This window comes from Convolutriloba macropyga, chromosome 6 (genome assembly GCF_964194025.1).
Source record: "Convolutriloba macropyga chromosome 6, txConMacr16.3, whole genome shotgun sequence".
NCBI lineage: Eukaryota > Metazoa > Xenacoelomorpha > Acoela > Convolutidae > Convolutriloba > Convolutriloba macropyga.
In genome coordinates, this window is record NC_134473.1 from 13,925,439 (window position 1) to 13,946,859 (window position 21,421).

General features: G+C 34.7%; 2 protein-coding genes across 2 annotated transcripts in view; both read left to right on the top strand.

The window, feature by feature from the left end:
- Window positions 1–21,421, top strand: part of LOC142341500 (large ribosomal subunit protein uL18-like) — a 302,218-nt gene that overhangs the window by 252,399 nt on the left and 28,398 nt on the right. The gene's annotated exons all lie outside the window — the stretch shown is intronic.
- Window positions 103–17,498, top strand: LOC142340808 (uncharacterized). Its single transcript, XM_075391532.1, has 6 exons — window positions 103–317; window positions 706–911; window positions 1,671–1,830; window positions 9,149–10,452; window positions 10,791–10,982; window positions 17,278–17,498. The coding sequence occupies exons 1-6, from the start codon at window positions 260–262 to the stop codon at window positions 17,452–17,454; spliced, it is 2,097 nt and encodes a 698-aa protein (XP_075247647.1). The 5' UTR covers window positions 103–259; the 3' UTR covers window positions 17,455–17,498.

The window sequence follows — 21,421 nt, forward strand, 5'->3', positions numbered from 1 at the left end:
ATTTCCAATCTTTGGCAATAGCATTTTTATACAACGCTTTCCTGTTTTTTTTCGTTCATTGTGCGTATTTTTGTTCTTTCCTGTACTGAATAGTATATTATACCTGTAACCGCTGTCAGAAACGAGAGTTTTGATTGGTCTATTTCTCATTCGTTGGCGGTCAAAAAGTCAAATGTAAAGTTGGTTATCAAATTTACTTAGAAATGTTTACTTGCTAACTAATCGAAGATCTAATCTTCTAATTGTTAATATTACTACAATGGACCCTGAGATTAAAAAGTTGCTTGAAGAGATCGAGATTCAACTCAATGCGGGTCGTAAGTATACTTCTCATCAATTTTATGTCACCCGCTTATTTCTCTGCTGACTTTAAGTAACTAATTGGCTAGGTTTTTTTTTATAAATTTGAAGAGCTTAATATGATCTGAATGGGCTAAAGGGAAACCAATAACAGGAAATACATATACCAGAAGTACTATCTACAAATTCTCGCGTGCCCCCATATTGGGAAACTGTATTTTTATAACTTTTTGAGTCCCGGGTCGAGGTGTGACCGCTAAAAATCGCTAAAAGATGTAAGATTGGCGGTGAATTTGAGTAAAAGTGTAAGATTTTCGTTCAATGCGATGAATGCGGAGAAAAAAACTTTTAAGCGGTGAAAAATAAGCGGTGAAAGAGAGTGCCGTTAAATATATCCTGTTTTAGAAATCGACTTAAACAGATGGAAAACCCTCCGTCAGGGACTGCAGAAACGTCTTGTAAAGCCAACATTCCCAAAAGCGGGAGACAAGATCTATGCCAAGTACTTCCAGCGGCAATACTTCCCAGCCAAAGTGGACTACCTGGACAGGGAAAAACAGGAGTTCCACATCACTTGGGACGACAATGGTCCAGATGGCAGGGTTGTCAAGGCAAGTTCCCAAATCTCCAGCCGTAGTCTATTTGACGATCAGATTCATTTATTCATTTGAAAACATCTCGAATCAGCCCTGCTACCCTTTGGGTGGGGGGCACCTGCTACCCTTTGGATGTCATATACAAAATACCCAAAATATAGAAAGTTGAACACTTAGTAAGAAATCGTCATTTTCGTCGTTTTCATTAGTTTCCGTCGTTTAAGTCGTCTTTTAAGTGTAAGAAATGATCGTTTCTTCGTCGTTTTTTTTCAAATGAAATCGCCGTTTTTTGATCGTTTTTTCGTCGTTTTTTTGTCTTTTCTTACTCTTTTTTCAAAAGAAATCGTCGTTTTTTATCGTTTTTTTTCGTCGTTTAATCGTGCTCGAACTAGTTTTTCTCTATTAAATCGTTTTAGCCTATTTGTATTATGGCCTGAGAGCGAAGTGGGCAGTGCATCCGATAATGTATCGGGAGTTCGATGGTTCGAATCCCAGCGGTTCAAATCCCAGCTGACGATTACCACGTAAGGGCTTTGATCGTTTTTGTCTGAGGAAAACGATTAAAAAACGACAATTTCTTACAAGCGAAAAACAAAATTGCTCAACACGGGTACTAATCATAAAGCTCATAATAATTTAATCATTGGTTCAATTTTTGGTCTAAAAGTGGTCTCACGAGAAAGTGACATGATAAGCATATGCTCATAAAAATTATCAGTGCTGAATTTCAGTTTTCGTTGATAAAAGATCCAAATTTTCTCTTTTCAACTCCAGGTGACAGACGTGGCCCTGGACAGGGTGCCTGGGGTGGGGGAGATAGGAGTGGGCAGTAATGTCTTATTCGAGCAGGGCGCATATCGTGCCAATGACAAGTGGTCAGGAGGGATGCGATGGCACATGGGTCGAATCACTAACATCTCCAGATCACCAGAAGGTATGTACAATTTGTGCAGCAGACAGAAATCCAATCTATGAATTGTTATCCATCTCACAGACTGAGAAGACTCTACTCTCATTCATATGGTGAACGCTCTCATAAACTAGTTAGTCTTCTGATTTCATATGCCATGTATATATCATTGACTGTGGCAGCTTATGTTTTTAGTGTCGTGATAATGGAAGTATATCGTTAGTAGCTGGGGTATATCGTTGGAAGAATATCCAAGGGCAATGACTATGAAGAACCAGATGGCTCATTCGTTATTCCTACCGATTGTTTGGTTGACATATTTTTATTGTACTCATCATAAAATGCTATTGTGTCAACAATCGGTTAAATAAACTTTACTTTAGTGTTTTACTGAGCCGGTTAGTCCTGTAGAGTTAGGTAAGTCTACTTCGAGCGCAGAAATAAGTAGTTGTCGCTACAAAAGCCTTAAATCTGTAAACAGAGCCCACATTCTCGGTCTGCCTCATTTATTGTCATTCATCCAGAAACAGACGTCTGCCGAAAATAACAATTGAAGGGGTCAAAAACAGTCAAACGAGACAAAACATTGTAGATGTTGACCTTTTGCATAAAAATATTGATCAAACAAGGATGCTCGTTAATGTGCGTTCGCACATGATGTTCCGACCCAAGCTCATCTACTTTTTTTACTTAATTCTCAACCAAATGAAGAGACAATAAAAACAGATGTTTCAGTTAAAAAAAACTTTTAAAAACCTATGAATTACATAATGCCATGCCTCATTACAGCGCTGACAAGATTTTTCATTGAAAAATCTACGAGAAAAAAAACAAACGACAAAAGAAGCAAAACAAAAAAATTCACGGCAAAAACTAAATATCTAAATTTGAACGCACCTAGTAACAACGCCAAATTAATTTTGTTCATAATATACTGCAGATTACAATTTCTTGTGATGAGACCAGGTAACGAAATCGACAAAAGGAAATAATAAGGCGAAATTGAAAAATCAATCAACATTTTTTAAACCGAATAATTTCGAAAATCTTAAAAAACATTGGTTTTTAACTAAATAATTCTTAATAAATTTAATAAAGAATCACTATGAAACCAAAAGGACTTGTCGTTCGTTAGATTAATCCATAAAAATGGATACAGAAGCAGAAAAACTCAACAAAATTAAAGAATTTGCGAAAACACAAATTATTGAAGCCATTAAATGCATTAGCTATTATCTGAGTACTATGTATTCTTCCTTCCGTTTTCACTCAAACTAATGCAACTAAAGTTTTACTGAATGATTAAATAAGTGCATTAGGGCCAGATTTGAAAATCATTGGTATCTGTTATTACGCGAATGTGCTAAAAGAAGAGAAAAAGAAACGCAAGTACATCACTAAAACTTTTATTTAAACGCATATGGTCCACAAACAAAACAACAGTTACGACATGATATTACGGGAAATTATTAGTTTTTGAATACAAGAAATTGAATGAGACCTCTCAGTGATGAGAATACGTTACAAATTAACGAAAAAAACAAAAAAAACTGATAAGTTTAAAATATCATTGAAAATGTATAATATCATAAACTTTGAGACTATTCGCTATAAAATGACTGCCTTGGGTAACATCAATCCGTGATTACTCAGTTACAAGTTTTTGAGATTGGTCAGCATGTTACGCCTACCTAAAGATTTAAAAAATTAGACAAAAACCACTAATTCAAATAAAAAATTGAGCGAGAAAAGTCTTGAAGCCATTAAAAAATCTTTTTTTATCTTTTCTATCATCCATTATTTTTTTAACAGCATGAGATTTATTTTTTAAAAAGACTCCAAAATATTAATAACTATGAACAAACACATTAAAACCTCCAAATTTCTGAGAAAACCGTTAGTATCAACGCCATTAAACTCAATTGCTCTCAGCGAAAGCCAATAAAAGCGCTAGATGGGAGCATAAGAGTTATGCTCCGATGAGACGATACGGATATTTGACATTGATAAGTCATCGATACGATAAGTCATTACAATAAGTCATTGAATAAGAAAACAAGAACAAAAAAAGGCAAAAACCCAAAATTCAGTAGAAAAGTGCGAGAAGAAAATGTCGAAGCCATTAAAACCATAAGCTTTTCTTTGAAAACTTTTTCTGTGATCCATTGAACGTCCTTTATAAGCCAATTTGAATCAACGCAAATGGGATAATGTGATGAGATTTCAGAAGAACCAACAACTAATCCAAAGAATTCCCAAATGTCCAAAGTATTTATGAAAATTGCTCATCAAAATTATCAAACCAATAGTTAGAAGATAAAGCCGCAAATTAAATTAGTTTTTGCTGAAGTAAAGAAGAAAGAGTTGCGATAATTACTAAGACGTTTGTACAGTTCAAGACGATAAGTTTTCGACTGGTTAATGTTCAAAAAAAACTTTTGAAAATTTATTTTTGAAGTCGTTTAATTTTAATTTCTTTTTGAACTCTTGTGTCATCGAATCCATTATACCTGGAGTTAGAAAAAAAACCGTAACTAAATTATTTTGGATTGCCTCAGAAAGAAAAGAAGTGGTTCTGGTCATTACTGAGAAGTTCTTACAAATCATGAAAATATGTTTAGAATTGGTTAATATTCAAAAATGTTATTGAAAAATTGTTTTTGAAATCTTAACAAACAATAAGTTCAATGGCTTTCAACAGAAGCCAATATAAACGCTCAGTCATGACTTGATAGAAGGAAAAAGATGTTTATCTTGCATGGGTAATCAGTAAGATATCACAAAAAGTCTTATGACTATGAACACAACACAAAATCAAAAAATCAGTGGAAAAGTGTCGAAGCCATTTAAACCTTAAATTTTTCTCTGAAAATGTTGTCTATGATCCATGGAACCTCTTCCAAAAACCAACGGGAGATATCCAAATTAGGATAATGTGATAAAATTTCAAAAGTATTCAAAAAGACGAAAATAACCAAAAATTTTAAAATTGTTTTTGATATTTTGTGGCATCGAAGTCATGAAACCTATTGTTAGAAAACAAAACCGCTAAACAGATTAACTTCGATTGCAGTAGAAAGGAAGGGGATCCTGTCAGTTCTGAGGCTGACTTGCATTTTACAAAATAATTTTATGGTCGGTTAATGTTTAAAAAAAATTTTCGAATATAATATATAAAGTCTTAACAGCCATTAGCTGTCAAATTAAAGCACTTAATAGCTTCACTAATGCTCATTACGAAACCCATTTCACTTTTAATTAATGATTCTATGCCACGGGGCTCCAAATAATTCTGTAAGTTCTCAAAAAGAAAATCAAATTTTCATAAAAAATTACAAAGCTCAGAGTCGAACCCCTAAAAATCCGTCGAAACCCTAATGCGATTCCTTGAAAACATGTTTTGTGTACATCAGGCGTCATTTTACTGTAAATCAAGTTTATCATTAACCAAATCTTGATATGAAAAGTGATCTGTCTCTAGGTGACCTAAAAAATATGAAGTTTTCTAAAGAAAAAGAACTCTAAAATAGATTTTGAATTTTTTTTATAGTAAACTTCCCTGTGAGACCAGAACTGGTTTTTTATCATCTTTCGTGTATTAGTAATGCAAAATTGTTTCATTTTGTGGCGTGAAATGTAATTTTGAATGAAAAATTTCTAAAGAAAGGATCATAATTTGAAGAAAAATTAGACTAAAATTGAACGAAATCATACCAAATATCACGTGTTCACACAAAACTTCAATCCTCGATAACACCTCGAAAAAAACGAAATTCAAAAAAATCGTTTTAATTTTAAACTCTAGGCTGGACGAGCTTTTTAATGATGCCACTCAAATTTCTCTACGAGGAATATATCGATCGGCCAAAATTGACTGAACAAAAAAAACCCATTTGAGTATATAGTTCCTTCTCCCACAAGTGGGGTCGGAACAAAAAGACATTTCTTTTGTTATGTTTGGAAACTATTTTAAGCGCAGAGGGAGCTGTTCCACTATTTCTCTATTTAGGGAATCCTTTATATTTAATAACTTCACACCTTTTACGGGAATTTATGAAGTGCAATGGAAACTCCTACCTCTTATCTGGTTGAATAAACCCTTATTAGTGTAAAACAAACCTAAGTCCTCTTAAACTTACACCATCACCATAATGAACACCAGAATAATGCCAACAGAAATTCTTTGGATATTAAAAATGCAGCTACAATGACTCGAAAAGAATCTGACACCTGAAAAGTTTCCTGTCACCAATTTTACCTTTAATGATAGATGTCCGATTAGATGTTGGTCGTATATTAACATAATAAGAAACGCTAAGTTGTAGAGATCGAGTTAAAAAAAACTTGATAAGAAACATTAAAAAATCAAGTTTTTCTTGTTGGTTCTGTAGATTACATCAGAATGCAACCAGGAATACAATTGAGACCCAGTTAAACAAGAATTTCTATTTTCTAAAGTGAAAACAAAAGTAAACTTTTTTCTGGAGCAAAGCAGTTGAAATCGAGCAGTGGTTTGAGATCAAAATTGATCATTTGTCTACGTAACACCCACTTTCGTAACTCAGACATGCAAACTAAACATTTAAGACCTTTTTAGACAGACATACAACGTACTGTTTTAATTTCTACTGGATATGTTTATTACATGTATTGGATCTAGTATAGACCGCAAAAGAACAAGAGTTAACTCCCAGCACAGCGAAAGAAACTTACAGTAGCGCATTTAGAAGAGGTGCTTACCTAAAGACAATTTCTTGACGTTGATAAGATAGCAGAAGTTTTTGGTTTAAAAATTATAGGTAAAGGAATTAGCAAGATTTTTCAAGCTCCACTAATAAGTGTTTATGTTTAAAAAAAATACTAGGAAATCTTGCATTTCACACTCTTGGCAACATTTTTAAACGTTGCAAGTGATGTCAGGATATTGCATGTTCTATCAAGAAATAAAAAGTTTCCACTCTTTCTCTCGCCCACGAAAAAGAAACAATGGAAGCGTCCTTCCCCTGGGTGAGTGGTCCATTTATGCCAACAAAGAAAACATGCACCTTGCTAACTTTGAAGATTTTCTCTCATCGTGTAATAGATAAAGTAGTAAGAATATAGTCGAAATTTTTTCCGTGGAAGAGTGAGTGTCTGTGTTTAGAGTTCTACCTGCTGATTCTGTTTCTGATCAAATCCCTAAAGTGAAATGTTTACTGAAATAAATGCTGTTTCTGTGGGACTGTTACTAACACCAGTGATTCAAATCCCGTCAAACCCATCCGAGCAATCTGAGAATTTTATATTTCCTCGGTAAATTTGGCAGAATGCCCCGTAGACTTGTTAGGAAACACGTTTATGTCAACTTTTTTTTTTTAATCTTCAAAAATGTAAATTTAAAGTTATAACCACAACAAGAACGTTTAGTTCAATATTTACATTTTAAAATCGCCTCGTAAATATATGAATAGTTTGGTCTTTATACTTCAGTAGAAAAAATTCCTAAAGTCTCTCACTTGTCTATCTATTGGATGATCTATGTGGGAAACAGGGGAAGTTCACTTTTTCTATTTAATTTAGCTGGAAAAACAGGAACTTTAACTATTCCAGGTATAATCCTGGAATTTTGAGCAGACTAGTAAAAAAAGTGCACAGCACAAGAATACTTATCTTCTGAATGCTTCTACAGTTTCTTGTGTATTACAATAGTATTTCTGTCCAGACCTCCCTGCTGCTCTTGTGAGTAATTTTGTGCTCCTCTTGTTTTTCAAGCTGGTTCACTGTAAACAATTTGACCCAATAAAATTTCTCTTTATAGGGTATGAAAAAAGTTGTTTTCGGCAAAACAGCAAAAATAGAAGTTACATTCAAATTTTTCAATTTTTCGAGCAGTACCTACTATTATCATTATCCCATATAGGCGTATTGACACCATAAGAACAGTTAAATATTATTATTCGTGAAACTAAAGAGAAAGTAGATCATAGTTAAAAGTCATCCAGTTAGATCGAAATCTTTGACAAGGATTGAACTAATTTTGCTACTACACCAAGAAAACTTTGAAACTGCCCGCTGTGGTCGAGGATTGGTTTTCTACTTGAATAGCTGACATTTGTAAAAATCCCATGAAAAGCTACTTTTTGATCAATGAAAAGCGCAAGCGTGCTTTTCAATCTAGAAGTACGACGACAAAAATCAGAAGAAAATGTCAAGGCTACACTTAAATAGAGCATTTTATATTGACAAGAAAGGTTTTTGTTGAATTGTGCAGCCCACGAGTTAATACAAAAAATATGCTTAAAATCGAAGTTTGCCCCATTTCTGATTCACTGACAGAAATTTTGTTTGTCTTTATTTACAACATTTGACTGCTCTGATTGAGTTATTTTTCTGATTAAACATGGTTTAATCGAATTGAACTGTTTTGTTATTGTTTAAAATCAAAGATCAAGAAAACTTTTAGCTATTTGTGGCTGCATCGTTATTAATTTTTGTGTCTAGCGGTTCCTGAAACAAATCAGTAGTTGAGTTTGGAGCCTTTATTGAATCTTAGACTCCCTGAATTGCTTTAACCGCCATTAAATTGTTTTTGAGATCTGTAAGAAAGCAGTTTGTTGCTTTTGTTCTGTTTTTTTATTTGTAGCCATTCAAGAAGAAATTTCATATTGCATATGACTATTACCGTTTTTTGCTTGATAATAGAAATTTCAAAAAGGATTTTTATACCCTTTTTCTTTTTTACCCTTTTTATGTGCTTTGTTTTCAATATATACATTGAAATTTGAGTTTGAGGAGATGTACCTTACGGCCCGACATTTTTCATTGCTTCTGACTGAAGGATTGAAAATGACTGTACAACTAGGACGATTTACAGACCAAACCTGGTTTAATTAGGTAGGTTGCATAGTAGTGAATGGAATCTAGTAGCCTTTTTTCTGGTCATTTTTTCTCTGTATAGTCCTGAAGTTTTCCCGGAAATTCCGGCGGGAATCTTAATTTATCCCTGGTTTCACTGGTGAAATCCCGACAAATTATCCTGGAATTCCGGCTCGGAAAATTTTCTCGAATGTCCCGGCGGGAATCTTGATATCTCACTGTTTTCCCGTAAGATGCCGACAAATGATCCTGCAATTCCTGTCAGGATTTTTGTGTTTCCTGGGTTTCCCGCCAGGAAATGCGGGATCCTACTCCATCTTACCACATCTTACAATCCCTGTAAGTTTCCCGGATGTTTGCCGGTACGTTCCAGGATCTTAGTTGGGTAAATTTTGTGATCTTAATAATATTTTTAAGGGAATCGTTACACTGGGAAGTTTAAACTAAATATAGCACTTGATTGTTAATGACTTTCAATTTATTCTAGGAAGATTACTCTACTTCGGCGAACATGTTTACGGCGAGCAAGATGGAAAGTGGATAACATACCGAGGTTTTGAACAGACGTTCTCTCATCTCACCTTGGAACAACTCCGGATCTCACCTAACGCCCTTGAATCCTTCGAAGGCGCAGAGGTCGAAGCTAACAGCAACTCTCGCCTTACTCGGTACCTTGACCTTGACGTGTTCGTGTGTTATTCGAACCGAAACACGACAGGCAAGGCCATTAGCCCACTGCGCATTGTAGCAGATCTTGAAGAAAAATTGGGCGTCAAAACCAACCTCAAGTTCAGAAACCCGTCCTTAGAAGACATCGCTATAATGATTCAGAAATGCAAATTGGTTCTCGCTTTTATTTCGAACGAATTTGCTCAAGATGAAAGTTGCCAACAACAATTCCAGTTCGCAAAAAAGACCAGCGTCGTACCTGTTATTCCGATAGTGGTCGGGAACGGTTTTGATTGGACAAAAACTGTAATTGGCTTGCTCATTGCAGGAGAGTTGTACATACATTTTAAAGATGAGAGCGTTTACACCAAGAAACTAGAGGAGCTAGAATCATCTATGAGAAAAACTCTAAATCCTCAATTAACTCCGCAGCAAAATCTAAGTTTGGAAACTGCCAGGAAAGAGAAGTGTCCAGTTTTTGTCAGTTATTGTTGGACGAACTCGTATCTATCCTTCGAAGCTAATGAGGTCAGAAAATCTTCCGGAACTTTGTACGCTGATCCAAGAAAAGTGAAAAAAGATGTAGAACGTCATCTTGGAGGTCAAAAGTTATGGCTAGACATTGAACAGCTTGGAACATCAAACCAAAGTGATCGCAATTCGAGTATGTTTGAACAGATCGCTGAAGGTTTAGCGGGTGCACAAGTCATTTTGACCTTCATAAGCTCCGAATACAGTAAAAGCGAGAACTGTAATATGGAGTTTAATCACGCCGTTAAAACCATGAAGATTCCGACTGTTCCTATCATAGTTGGGGACAAGGGTTCCAAAGACTGGGTTCAGAGACAGGTTGGAATGGTTCTTGGGCAGTTAGAGGCCCAGGACAAGAGGAGTGAACGAATTGACCTGAGACAAACTGATAATATGCGAGACTATGACTGCAAAGTGGGAGAGATCTGTGATCGAATTAGGAAGTATGCGGGTGACATGAAGAAAGAGGTATCAGTTGAGAAGAAGGATGTAAAAGAGACAAAGAGCAGAGCTCCTAAGATCGGAGATCACGTGATTGCTCATTGGATTGGGGGGCAGTTCTTCTTTTCGACCATTGTTTCCTACGACAAGGCTAGATTTTTCTTGATTTGACTCATTAAATTCCACCTCAGTAAAAAATTATTTTTTGATGTAATTTTAGGAAAGGGTGATTCAGGGAAATTATTTTCTAACGATTTTGCGATTCTACTATTTTAAAACGATAAGAACAATGAAAATCGTAATAAAGAAATGCGTGAAACAAATTAAATTCATTAAAAAAATTAAATTATTAATAGAAATTTTAAAACAAATTAAATAAAACAAATAATAATTACCGCAAATATTAATTGCCGCAATGAAAACTCATCAAAATAGGAATTCTGTGTTCAAGATAGAAACAGTCCCAAATGTTCTCTTTTCTCTTTTAGGCCTGCATGTGTTTCACAGTGGACTGGGACGATGGAGGAACAACTCACAGAGTGGTGAAGTACAGTGAGATAGCGAAGGATGAGATGATAGGGGAGGGGGACGTGGCAGTGGGCACTACAGTCCTCTTCCCACAGGGACAGTACAGACTAAATGCTGAGGATGACTTCTACTCCGGATTCCGATACTTTGAGGCTCGTACTTTTTCACAAACATAATCACACTTTAATATTTTCAACCTTAATTCCAATTCTGTGACCAGACGTTTTGTATGTGTGAACAAGTTGCGCACAGACAACAATTTTTGACATAGTTCACACTATAATTTTTAGACACTTTCAGGGTTATTTTTTTAATGTTGAATCGGTAACATTCAGACAGCTTCTCGTTTCCCAGCTATTTTTTGCCGTTATCCAGTTAACATTAAGTTTTGCCGTTAACATTTCATGCTACAAAAAAAACATTTTTGTGTTACCAGTAGACCGATAAAATGACTAGTTATGGTCTCGTGATGAAGTTTACTATAAAAAAACTCAAACTCAATTTGAAATTTTTTAGAAAATTTTTCCTATTTATTATTGTTTTTTTTTACTCAATGAGACTTTTTTAAAGAGACTTTTCATTTTCATATTGAGGTTCCATTAACAACAAACCTCATTTACAGTCAAGTGATACCCATTGAACAAAACATTCGTTTTCAAGGCATCGCTAATGATTTTTTTGTGTTCGACTCTAAGTTTTCAAAATTTTCAATGAACTTTGGTTTTCATTTTGAATTCTAAATTTTGGGAGTCCTATTGCATAGACTTGCCTACCAAAATTTCAATTGGTTTTCTAATGTGCATTAGGTAAACCTAACTAGCGCTTTGAGTGGACAGCTAAGTGCTGTCAAGACTTTAAAAAATAGTTTTTCAGAAAATTTTTCGATTAACCGATATTAAACTAATTTTCACGATTAGTAAGTCAATCTCAGTAATGATAGGACCCCTTCCTTTTTTACTGCAACAAACATTATTATGGTAAATGGCTTTATCTGCTAACTATTGGTTTTATGACTTCGATAACACGAGTTTTCTTAATTTCAAAAAAATATTTGTGTTCTTTTGTCATTGTTGTTTCCTTTTGAAATCTCATCTCATTATCTTTGTATTGGCAGTTCCCATTGGCTGAAAAAATACGTCCGACGGATCAAGTTTTTCAGACAAAACGTTACTGTTTAAATGGCTTCCTCACTATCTTTTCAAACTTCTGCTGCATTTTTTGTATTTTGCCCGTGTTTGTCGTTGATTTCATAATCATAGGACATATTATTATTGATGACATATTGATGACAAACATCCTTGTGTTCCTATCGAGTCATAAGGTATTTTTTTTACTTCCGTTGAAAGCTCTTGAATTTAATGAGTGTTAAGACTTTGAAACTAATTTTTTGAATTTTTGTTTGGACATTAACCAATCTTGAATTTACTTTCGTGAATGTCAAACAGTCTCAGCAATGACAGAACCTCCACTTTTTCCACTGCAACTGAAATGAATATGGCTAGGGGCTTTTTCTTCTAACTATTGGTTTTAAGACTTCGATGCCACGAGATTTCGTATTTTTTTTTAAAGTTTTTTAGAAAATTTTTTGTAATTCTGGTTCACCTTGAAATTTTATCACATCCTAATTTTGATAGTTCTAAGTTGCTTAGAGAAGGCGTTAAATGGGTCATAGATAGAAATTTTCAGAGAAAAATTTATGGTTTAAAGGGCTTCTTCACTTTCTTGCACTTTTATAATGAATTTTTGGTTTTTGCCTGCTTTTGTTGTTGTTTTCATAATCATAGGACCTATTGTGATGTCTTCTTAATGAAATAAGAGTGAAAAACATCCCTATCTCCTTTTTGAGGCATAATCTTGCGTTTTTTTACTTCTGTTGAGAGCTATTGAGTTTAGTGGCTGCTAAGACAGTTGAAAGAAATTTTTTCTGGACACTACCAATATCAAATTTATTTTCATGAAATGTAGGTCAGTCTCAGTAATAACAGGACACCAGTCCTTTTGACTGCATTTAAAATAATCTGGTGAGTTGTTTTACGTGATTGACAAACGTCCTTGCCTTCTCATTTTGGCAGAACTTAGTTTCCGGCTTTTTGTCTTCCGTTGAAAGCTAATGAATTTATCGTTGTCGATATAACGATTTTCGCAAAAATTCGTTTTATTTCGATTGGTTTTATTATATTTCCCCAAACTTGTTGATTTTTTGAAGTCATATTGATAAAAAAGAACCTCATTATTGCTAAAAATTTGTATGAGATTAGAATATTTATTACCAAATTTTTTTTTATTGGCTTTGACTCTTTTCTTGCTCAATTTTTTTTGAGTTTGCTATTTTTTTTCTTTTTTAATTCTTTATGTAGTCGTAAAATGCTGATTTTTTTCCTAGGCGTCCAATTGAGGACTGAGTTAATGATGTTGCTCAATGCACTCAGATTATAGCGGATATTTTTAAAGGTCGTGATATTGTTTGTTCTCAAAAATTTTTTTATACATTTCAGTTTTTTCTGTTCGTCAGCTTGTAGTTTATTCACATCATTGAAAAGTTCCATCTGATTTCCTGTTATTCAAAAACTTTTTTTTCATTGATGTCATGTTGTAACTCATGTTTTGTTTGTTGGACAATATGCATTTTCATAAAATTTTGTGAGTGGTCAATATTTGTGTTTCTTTTTCTCTTCTTTTAGCACATCCCTTGAAAATTTTTTGTTTTTGCTTATTTTGGCGCTTGCTTTTTCTCTCGTAGTGTTTTTATTTTCAGATCTTGTGAACGCCTACTATTAATTATTTCATCATTAGGTTGACAATTAAGTCAAAAATGTAGATGAACTCGGGTCGGAACATCATGGGCAAACGCACATTAATGAGCATCCTTGTTTTGACATTTGTGACGATAAGACATATTTTACGGAAAAAATGGATCATAAAAAGCCATGAAACAATCAAAATAATAAACATATGGAAATTTTTGGAAATTTTTTGGTCTCCTTCAATAAATATAGCCTAGAGACTTTCTAGTCTAAGGCGTTCCCTAAGGATAAAAAGTGGACACTGTTTTTGAGTACCGAAAATTGCAAATATTGTAGCTAGCAAAATGAATTTGAAACGTTGGACTTTATTCCAGTAAAAAAATATGATCTGACAAAATAGTCCCAGAGAGAGCGAATTGTGTAAAATGCTAAAGCGAGGTTTTGCAATAGTAGTTCTCAGTTTGAAACATTCGTTGGCAAACCGCTCAAACAGAACCAATTTTGATCATGGCTTGGGAAGAGTGCTTTGTTTAAGGCCTAAACTCGATTTCTCAAGCGCTAAATTATCGTGTGGTTTAATCGGGAAGTTTATTCAAGTATTGAGACACTGATTAAGGAACTTTGTTTTTTTTAGGATGTTATTCTGATGTTGATGTCACTTAGCTATGAACAGTTGGTGTAAAGTACAGCTGCAACCAAGAAAAAAAATCTTTCTTGTTTATAGATCAAACAATTAAAACGTTCAATAGTTTTCTTAAGCTGCAGATCAATAACTGTCTACAATGGTTTCAAACACATATGAGGCAACCAAAAATGAGCAACAGCAAAAAATTTACTTTATTGAGTTTATTTTGAAAACATAACTGAATCATACGTTCTGCAATTCTGTATTCATTTTTCCCAAATTGCAAAAAAAATGCAACTCAGCAATTGAACGTTAACGTTCTCTCTGGCGTATAGTTTCCCTTCGGGAACCTATTTTGCTACCGAGAGCGTGATGAGCTGAAATTTACCTCAAATTGATTCAAAGTTCTGAACTTATGGAAAAATTATTCCTCTTGACTAAATTTTGGAATCAAAAATAAAAAAGAGCAAATCACTTTTTTAAAAAGAATTAATCAGTCTATTTAATGTGAATACGGTTCTCAGTCACACTATGTCGACAAAAATTTGCTGTAATTTTAGTTTTATGTAAAGATTTCTGTCTCTTCCCAAGACAAGACCGATGTTCTTAATAGAAGATTCAGAAATATCAATTGTGTGTAAGGGTGCTCTCAAGTCATGAAGGTTCAACTGGGTGAGGTGCAATTTCGGAGTTTTTTTTTCAGTGTTTCAATAAGTTATGGCGGTGTAATTTGAGAATTCCCATTATTTTGCGATATTGATTATTACAAACTGTGGACGACCTGGCCAGGATTCCTGTCAATGCTTATTATTTTATTGATCACGACTTCCAAAGTTTTTAATGTGCCAGCAAGTTTACTCAAACACAAATGAGTTTCACAAATGACCCCAAATATGCGCCAGATAGTTGATTCCTTAAGTTTTGCTCAAAATCAGTTGTAAAAATGAGTACTGGCGGGATTTTAACTGCCCTTAGGTTTACCAGAGTTACGCTCTAACAGGTAATCAACCTACTTTAGTTGGTAGAGCTGCAGGGCTTAAGAAGTCAAATTTTGAATTCATTAAAAGCAGAAAAGGCAGATTAAATTGCGCAAAAGAAAGTACCCAGTGAAACGAAAAATTTGATACACCTTACCATGTCATGCAAGATCTTGATAACTCTAGCAAAGCAAGAAACATCCTGCCAAGATCTTTATAGACAAATATTTATTGGAACACCTTGATAAGATCTTGACAAGATCTTATCAAGACATGTCAGGAAGTTTTCTTGGCGTAACTTGATAAGATCTTATTAATTCTTGAAATCTAGAAAATTTTGTTTGTAAACAACCCTGAGTGAGGTGGTGGAGCCCTGTGAAACCAATGCTGTTTCATGTTTTATGTCATGTTACATTTTTTAAAGATTTTTTGGGACCATAGCGGGGGCCTTCACGGAGGCGTTCCTGTATAAGGTTTGTACTATGTACGTACCAAGCTAGCATCAACTTAAAAATTCTATTACACTAGAAAAAGCATCTCAATTGTCGCTCAATAGACTATCGGGAGCAGTATTTTCCGACACTCTTGATAATTCTTGATAATTCTAGCTAATTCTTGATAATTCGTTCTTAATCTTATGATGTCCTGCTATATATTTTTTGGGTGCTATTGAATTCTTAATACTTGATATATCCTACTATATGGTTAATCTTTCTTGGAAATCTTGCCAAGATCTTGTTCCTTGACAAGTTCGAACATATCTTGATGTTTTCATTATAGGTACCATGGCAGGATTTTGGCAAGATTTACCAAGATTTAGTATGTTTCTTAATAAGATGTATCAAGTTTCGTTTCCCTGGGTAAATTGGGGCATACAAATTGTTAAATAGTGGCTCTATTTGTGATCAGACTATTACGAGAGTATGATCAGGCAATTCAAACCAAAATGACCTCTAATGACCTCTATAATGACCTCTAATGACCTTAAGTATTAAAAATTCAATAGCTAAAATTTCAATAGCTGGGGAAGTCTTTCATTTTGAAGCCGAGCCGAGGACATTTTTTTTGTCTCGCCGGCGCTTTGACTGAAGTTATAGATCAGGCATAATTCGAGGACTTTCAATTTAGTCCGGCTAAATTCTTTTCATAGCCTATATCAGACGCAAACTGACTTTTAACGGATAAATTTCGTATGGCAGTTTTTTCAAGTGTCCAAGCCTCGCATAGAGCGCCTCTTTGTTTTTTTATTCTTCTGTGAACGTTCATTTGCGTTAAAGCCTTCGAACAGTCCCTATATTTTTGTGCATATTTCCTCGATTCTGTTGATGATCAATTCGATAGAACAAATTAATGTGAGATTTTGAATTAATGAATTTATTTGGTAATAATATAGATGGCTGATCTTTTAGAAACTAGCATTATCATCAAGGATCGGCCGCGAGCCAATCAAAATCATATACAGCGAATCCTAAAAACTGAAATGCTTCAGGGGAGGAGGGCTCCAGGTTCAGCGTCGAATGTTTTCCCGAAAAAATGTCCTTCAGAGTTTTATTATTCGCTGACTAGCTCATCCAAATCTTGTCGGATAAGTTATCAAGGATGAACTCAACAAGGTTCCAAGGTTCCTTTGGATGAGGCTGTTTCATTGCGAAAAATTATAACATTTAGAGATAACAACAGAACAGCTTTCACTTGGCCTTAGACTTGATTGGCATTTAATTGAGTTTAAATTAAGTTTCGCGGAGTGTTGACGGGTAGTGCGATGAGAGTCATTGTCGTTCAAACTTAAATCTTTAAGGTGAGACAAACGACGCAATTGTTCAAACTTTGCTATAAAAATCTGGCAAAAGTAGAAGTCAAAAACATTTGTCTATTTCACTTTTCTGATTAAAAAGTGACTGGTTTCTTGGACTTAGAACTACCATATATAATTAAGTCGTACGAATACTATGGCTGGGCGAATGATTTGTAAAATTTTATCAACTATCGCCTAGTAAAATAAATTACGTGCAGATAGCAAAACATTATATATACAAATCACAAGCTGGACATTTTTCCCGAAATTAAGAATTTTACTTTTTTGAATTTGGGTGTGTTTTAGGGTGAAGTGACATCAATGAGGAAGGAGGGTGGCAAGATACTCTACAGTGGACACCACTCCAGATTCAGAAGAGGAGAGACTCCCAGGTTCCGAGGGGTGTCTTACGAGTTCAGCGACTACCCCGTCGAAGACCTGCGACTTGCACCAAATGCATTTGAAGTCCTCAACATAAACTAGTTCATGTACACATTAGTATAATCCGTATGAAGAACTGAGTTTGAGTGGAGAAAAAAAATTGATAATTTGATGAAATTTTATAAATTTTATTCCTAAATTGTTCCTACCCAAAATTGAGAAGACCGCCCAACCGGTTCCCAATCCAATTCAGGCATCAGATTTGAGTCGATGACAGTGGATCCAAGTCACACAGACCGCAAGTCAGGCATTGAAAAGAGCAACAAGGCTCTGATCAACATTGGCCATTTTAAACAGCTTCTTTTGTCCAAATGATGGAACCACACAGATCCTATAGCCAGTTGACAGACGCTAAGCAAAAAACAAAATTTTTTGAAACGTCTGAAAACAAAAAAGACCCAGCTCCAGAAGACACCAAATCCCTGGACTTCAACAGAACCTCACTTCAACCAGAACACAAGATTTAGTTTTATAGCCTAGATTAAAGTACATGAGTGACGTAAGTTGAAAATACATGAGTGTTACATTTAATTCCCATGCATATGGTTACCAAACTCAAACACCCTCATTTCAACTATATCCCAACTATTTTAAATTATACAACAATCATATGCAATCGCGGTCAAAAACTTGCGAAAGAGTTTTAAGAAAATATTGCCTAAAGTTTTCGTCGAAAAGACAACAAAAATTTTGAAAATAACATCACACCCAGGTTGAGGTCCAGACCCAAATTGATCTATGATCAGACTCACTCGAACGCATACCCGTGTGCTCCCTGACCGTAATTACAGCGTCTGGACAGCAGTTCCAGGTCATAAGAGTCTGGACCACGGTCTGGGTTCTGTCTGATCAGAGGTCACTTTGGTCTGGAAGGTCTGATCAGAGGCCGTTTCGAGCGCATTTGAGTCTGATCAGAGGCCGTTTTTGAGGCCATTCCCACGTTACGTTATAATTCGGACCATAAAATTTGCAAAAGAGAGGAATTTCATTTGTGTGCAGTAAGAAATCATTCCAGTAGCAGTTTTGTAGTACCAATGTAGCTTGTATTCAGAACTTTTTCTCACCCCTACACTAGGACTTGACTTACGAAAAGACCATGTTGGACCAAAATTATTCGTGAGAAGACCCTAGCTCATTTTTAATAATAATCTAGACTTGATATCGACTTCAGTGTTTAATGCTGGACTTTAACTTTACACAATTGTAATGCTGGATTTAGCTAGAACCGAGTTTTGCAGATCTACTTTAGCTCGACCCAAGTTATTGCTGCTGGACTTCAGCTTTTGACTTTGCTTTTGGCAAGATTGCTCCCAAATGGAATCCATCAGATATCAGAATACTTTCCCCATCGTCTGTACTGCTCAAGTCTCTTAAAAACGTCTCTTTTCAAATCTCTTTTCAAATAGATTTTTGAACTTTTCTTACACCAATTATGCATGGGCAATCAAATTGCGTACATAATGAAAAATTACACACACACGCACACAGACACAACTACAGAATAATTGTCAAGAGCGAGCGATTAAATGATTGAAATTGAACTTACGTTAAAACATAGTCCGATCAAAATGAGTGAGCCCACGAGCAAAGAGGGTTGGCTAGGAATATTGAAGACAAGCCACATAAACATTGTCGCTAAGGGTTGGCAATGTTTTTCATTTTTCAGACAGTCAACATATAAAAATGATATATTAAGCACACAATTGCAATACACTATACACTTAAAAATTACAAAACTTAATCAGCCTTCAAACTGATGTGATGTAGCAGTTTTTTTTCATTTTTGTTCTTGGCTACTGCATTTCGCACAATAATTAATTCAACCAATATTGATTGCTGCGCAAAAGAAAATTTGGAATGCCCAGCAAGTATTCTTTATCACAAGACAAAAAAAAACAATTATAAGACACTAGTCAGAAAAAGGCCAATCAGCAATTAAAAATTGAAACCGAAAGTTTTGATCATTAAAACGAGGTCATGAGCACTGTCGAAGCTGAGCTTTTTAAATAAGCTAACACTTTCAAGGAAAATTGAAAAGTATATTCAGAAATGAAATTTCAACAGAGAAGACGAATCAATTCGTTCACACTTGTCAGCTTTTTTAGCGAGTATCTATTATTTGTACGGGAATGTCATTCGATGCATGAAGTTCGAATTAAAACTCAAACTACTCCACTATCACCATATCATTATTGCACAGGTGCGCAAAGGAAGAAATCAATATTAGCTTTAAATCATTCTTTTAGAGAAGAGTTTGAGATAGTTTGTGTCGTTGCTATAAAATATTCCACAAAACTTCTACGCGGTTAACAATCTACGTGTTTCCGCTAATCAAACTGGTTATTATACAGCTTAACTTAATTTTGAGTCTTTTAAAAGAGAAATTTTATGATATTCTCAAACTTTATTTCTAGGGAAAAAATCTCCTCAATGAGAACACATTGTGCAAAAATCAAAATCAGTTTTCCTTGCTCGTTTTATCTCTACCCTGCTTTAATTGACGTCTTTTTGAGATCAATATTGAGTAATTAAGTCTATTGTTTACAAATTTATTCAAGAATTTTCGTAGCGTTTGCGCAAAGTTGTAACTTAAAAATTCTGATTAATTGATATTAAATTTGATAGCGCAGTCTTCGATTAGGAACTCAAATTAGAGATATTTTGAGTTTTCGAATCACACCTTGAGTTTTCAAACAAATTTCAAGCAGTTTTGATTGTTTCAGCTTACTATTTTTTTCATATTCGAGGGAAACAAATATCTGAACAGCAAAGCTGAACAATTAGTTGATAAATCTATTTGAGTATCAACTAATGCAATGGTAATTTTCAAAATAAATGACAATAAAGTTGGCATAAAATAAATGCATATTTTTAAGGATCGGAGGTAATTGAAAACCAATTGGGAGTTGTAAAGCTTTCCCTGTCATTGAGAGGAGAGCAGTCGTTAAAATTGTACATATCGGTCCCCGTGAATTGTGTCTGATTAAGGGGCTGTAAGGTACCAATCTGAGTGCCCATTCACCTTAAAGACCGTGCTCAACCCAAAATATGTATGCAAGAAGATTGCTCAACACCAGTTACCTATAAACAAATATTTGCTCGAGTTTAATTATCATCTTCACTTTATCTGGATACATTTTTGCTTCTCATTTGTAACTGGTCCTAAGTTTTTGGACCTGCGCTTTAACGTAACCCAATTTTATTCAAATTATCCAGGCTCACCTGAAACAAATGATTTATATAATTTGGGTTGAGGTATTGTCAAATCATGAGTTGAGCAAGAGCATTTTCTTGGGCCGAGATTTCTGCTCATTAACTGTACATTCAATTTTAATGCTCAATGATGCTGACAGCGTAGTAAGTTTTTATGCCTCTTCATATTTCTCAAACCAGAAGAACCACCAATCTATCACAAATAAGCATTGTATTTTTTTAAAATGTAATTTTGGAAGGGAAAACAACAGAGAAGCGTCACGTTTTCAACTTGGCTAGTGTGAAGATGATCATCATAATGAAATTAGTTACTCTAATTGAATCAATTATTGTGGCATTTTATTTCAGGTTCATTAGGTGTTTTATCTTCGGCAAAGGTTCTGAAGTCTTTTGTCAGTTGTTCAACTGAGTAATAAGTTTGACTGCAGTCTTGCAATGCTGGGTAATCTTTCATGGCTTCTGTATTTAAAGAAGCAGGAAACCATTTTGAAAAACTATCCTGAGCCCAAAAACCACACAAACGAAAAGAATTTAGCTGCACTGATGAAAAGACCATGCTCAACACAAAATTCTTTTGAAAAGACCATGCTATACCCAAAGTCGAAGTCTGAACCTGGGTGGTTTTATGTTGGGAGTACTGAAAATCTCTCATAATTAACAGATCTAAAACTGAATTTACTAGGGATTTAGGTTCTTATTAAGCTTTGCTTAGTAAGTTATCTTGGAATTTTATGAGCTTATGATATTGTTGACGATGAGTTTGTAGTCAAGTGGCTGCAAAAACTGTTTATAAACT

Coding starts and splice junctions, on each gene's coding strand:
- LOC142340808 (XM_075391532.1), top strand. CDS start 260: ATGGACCCTGAGATTAAAAAGTTGCTTGAAGAGATCGAGATTCAACTC. Junction 1,831..9,148: donor CATCTCCAGATCACCAGAAG/GTATGTACAATT, acceptor AATTTATTCTAG/GAAGATTACTCTACTTCGGC. Junction 10,453..10,790: donor CCATTGTTTCCTACGACAAG/GCTAGATTTTTC, acceptor TTTCTCTTTTAG/GCCTGCATGTGTTTCACAGT.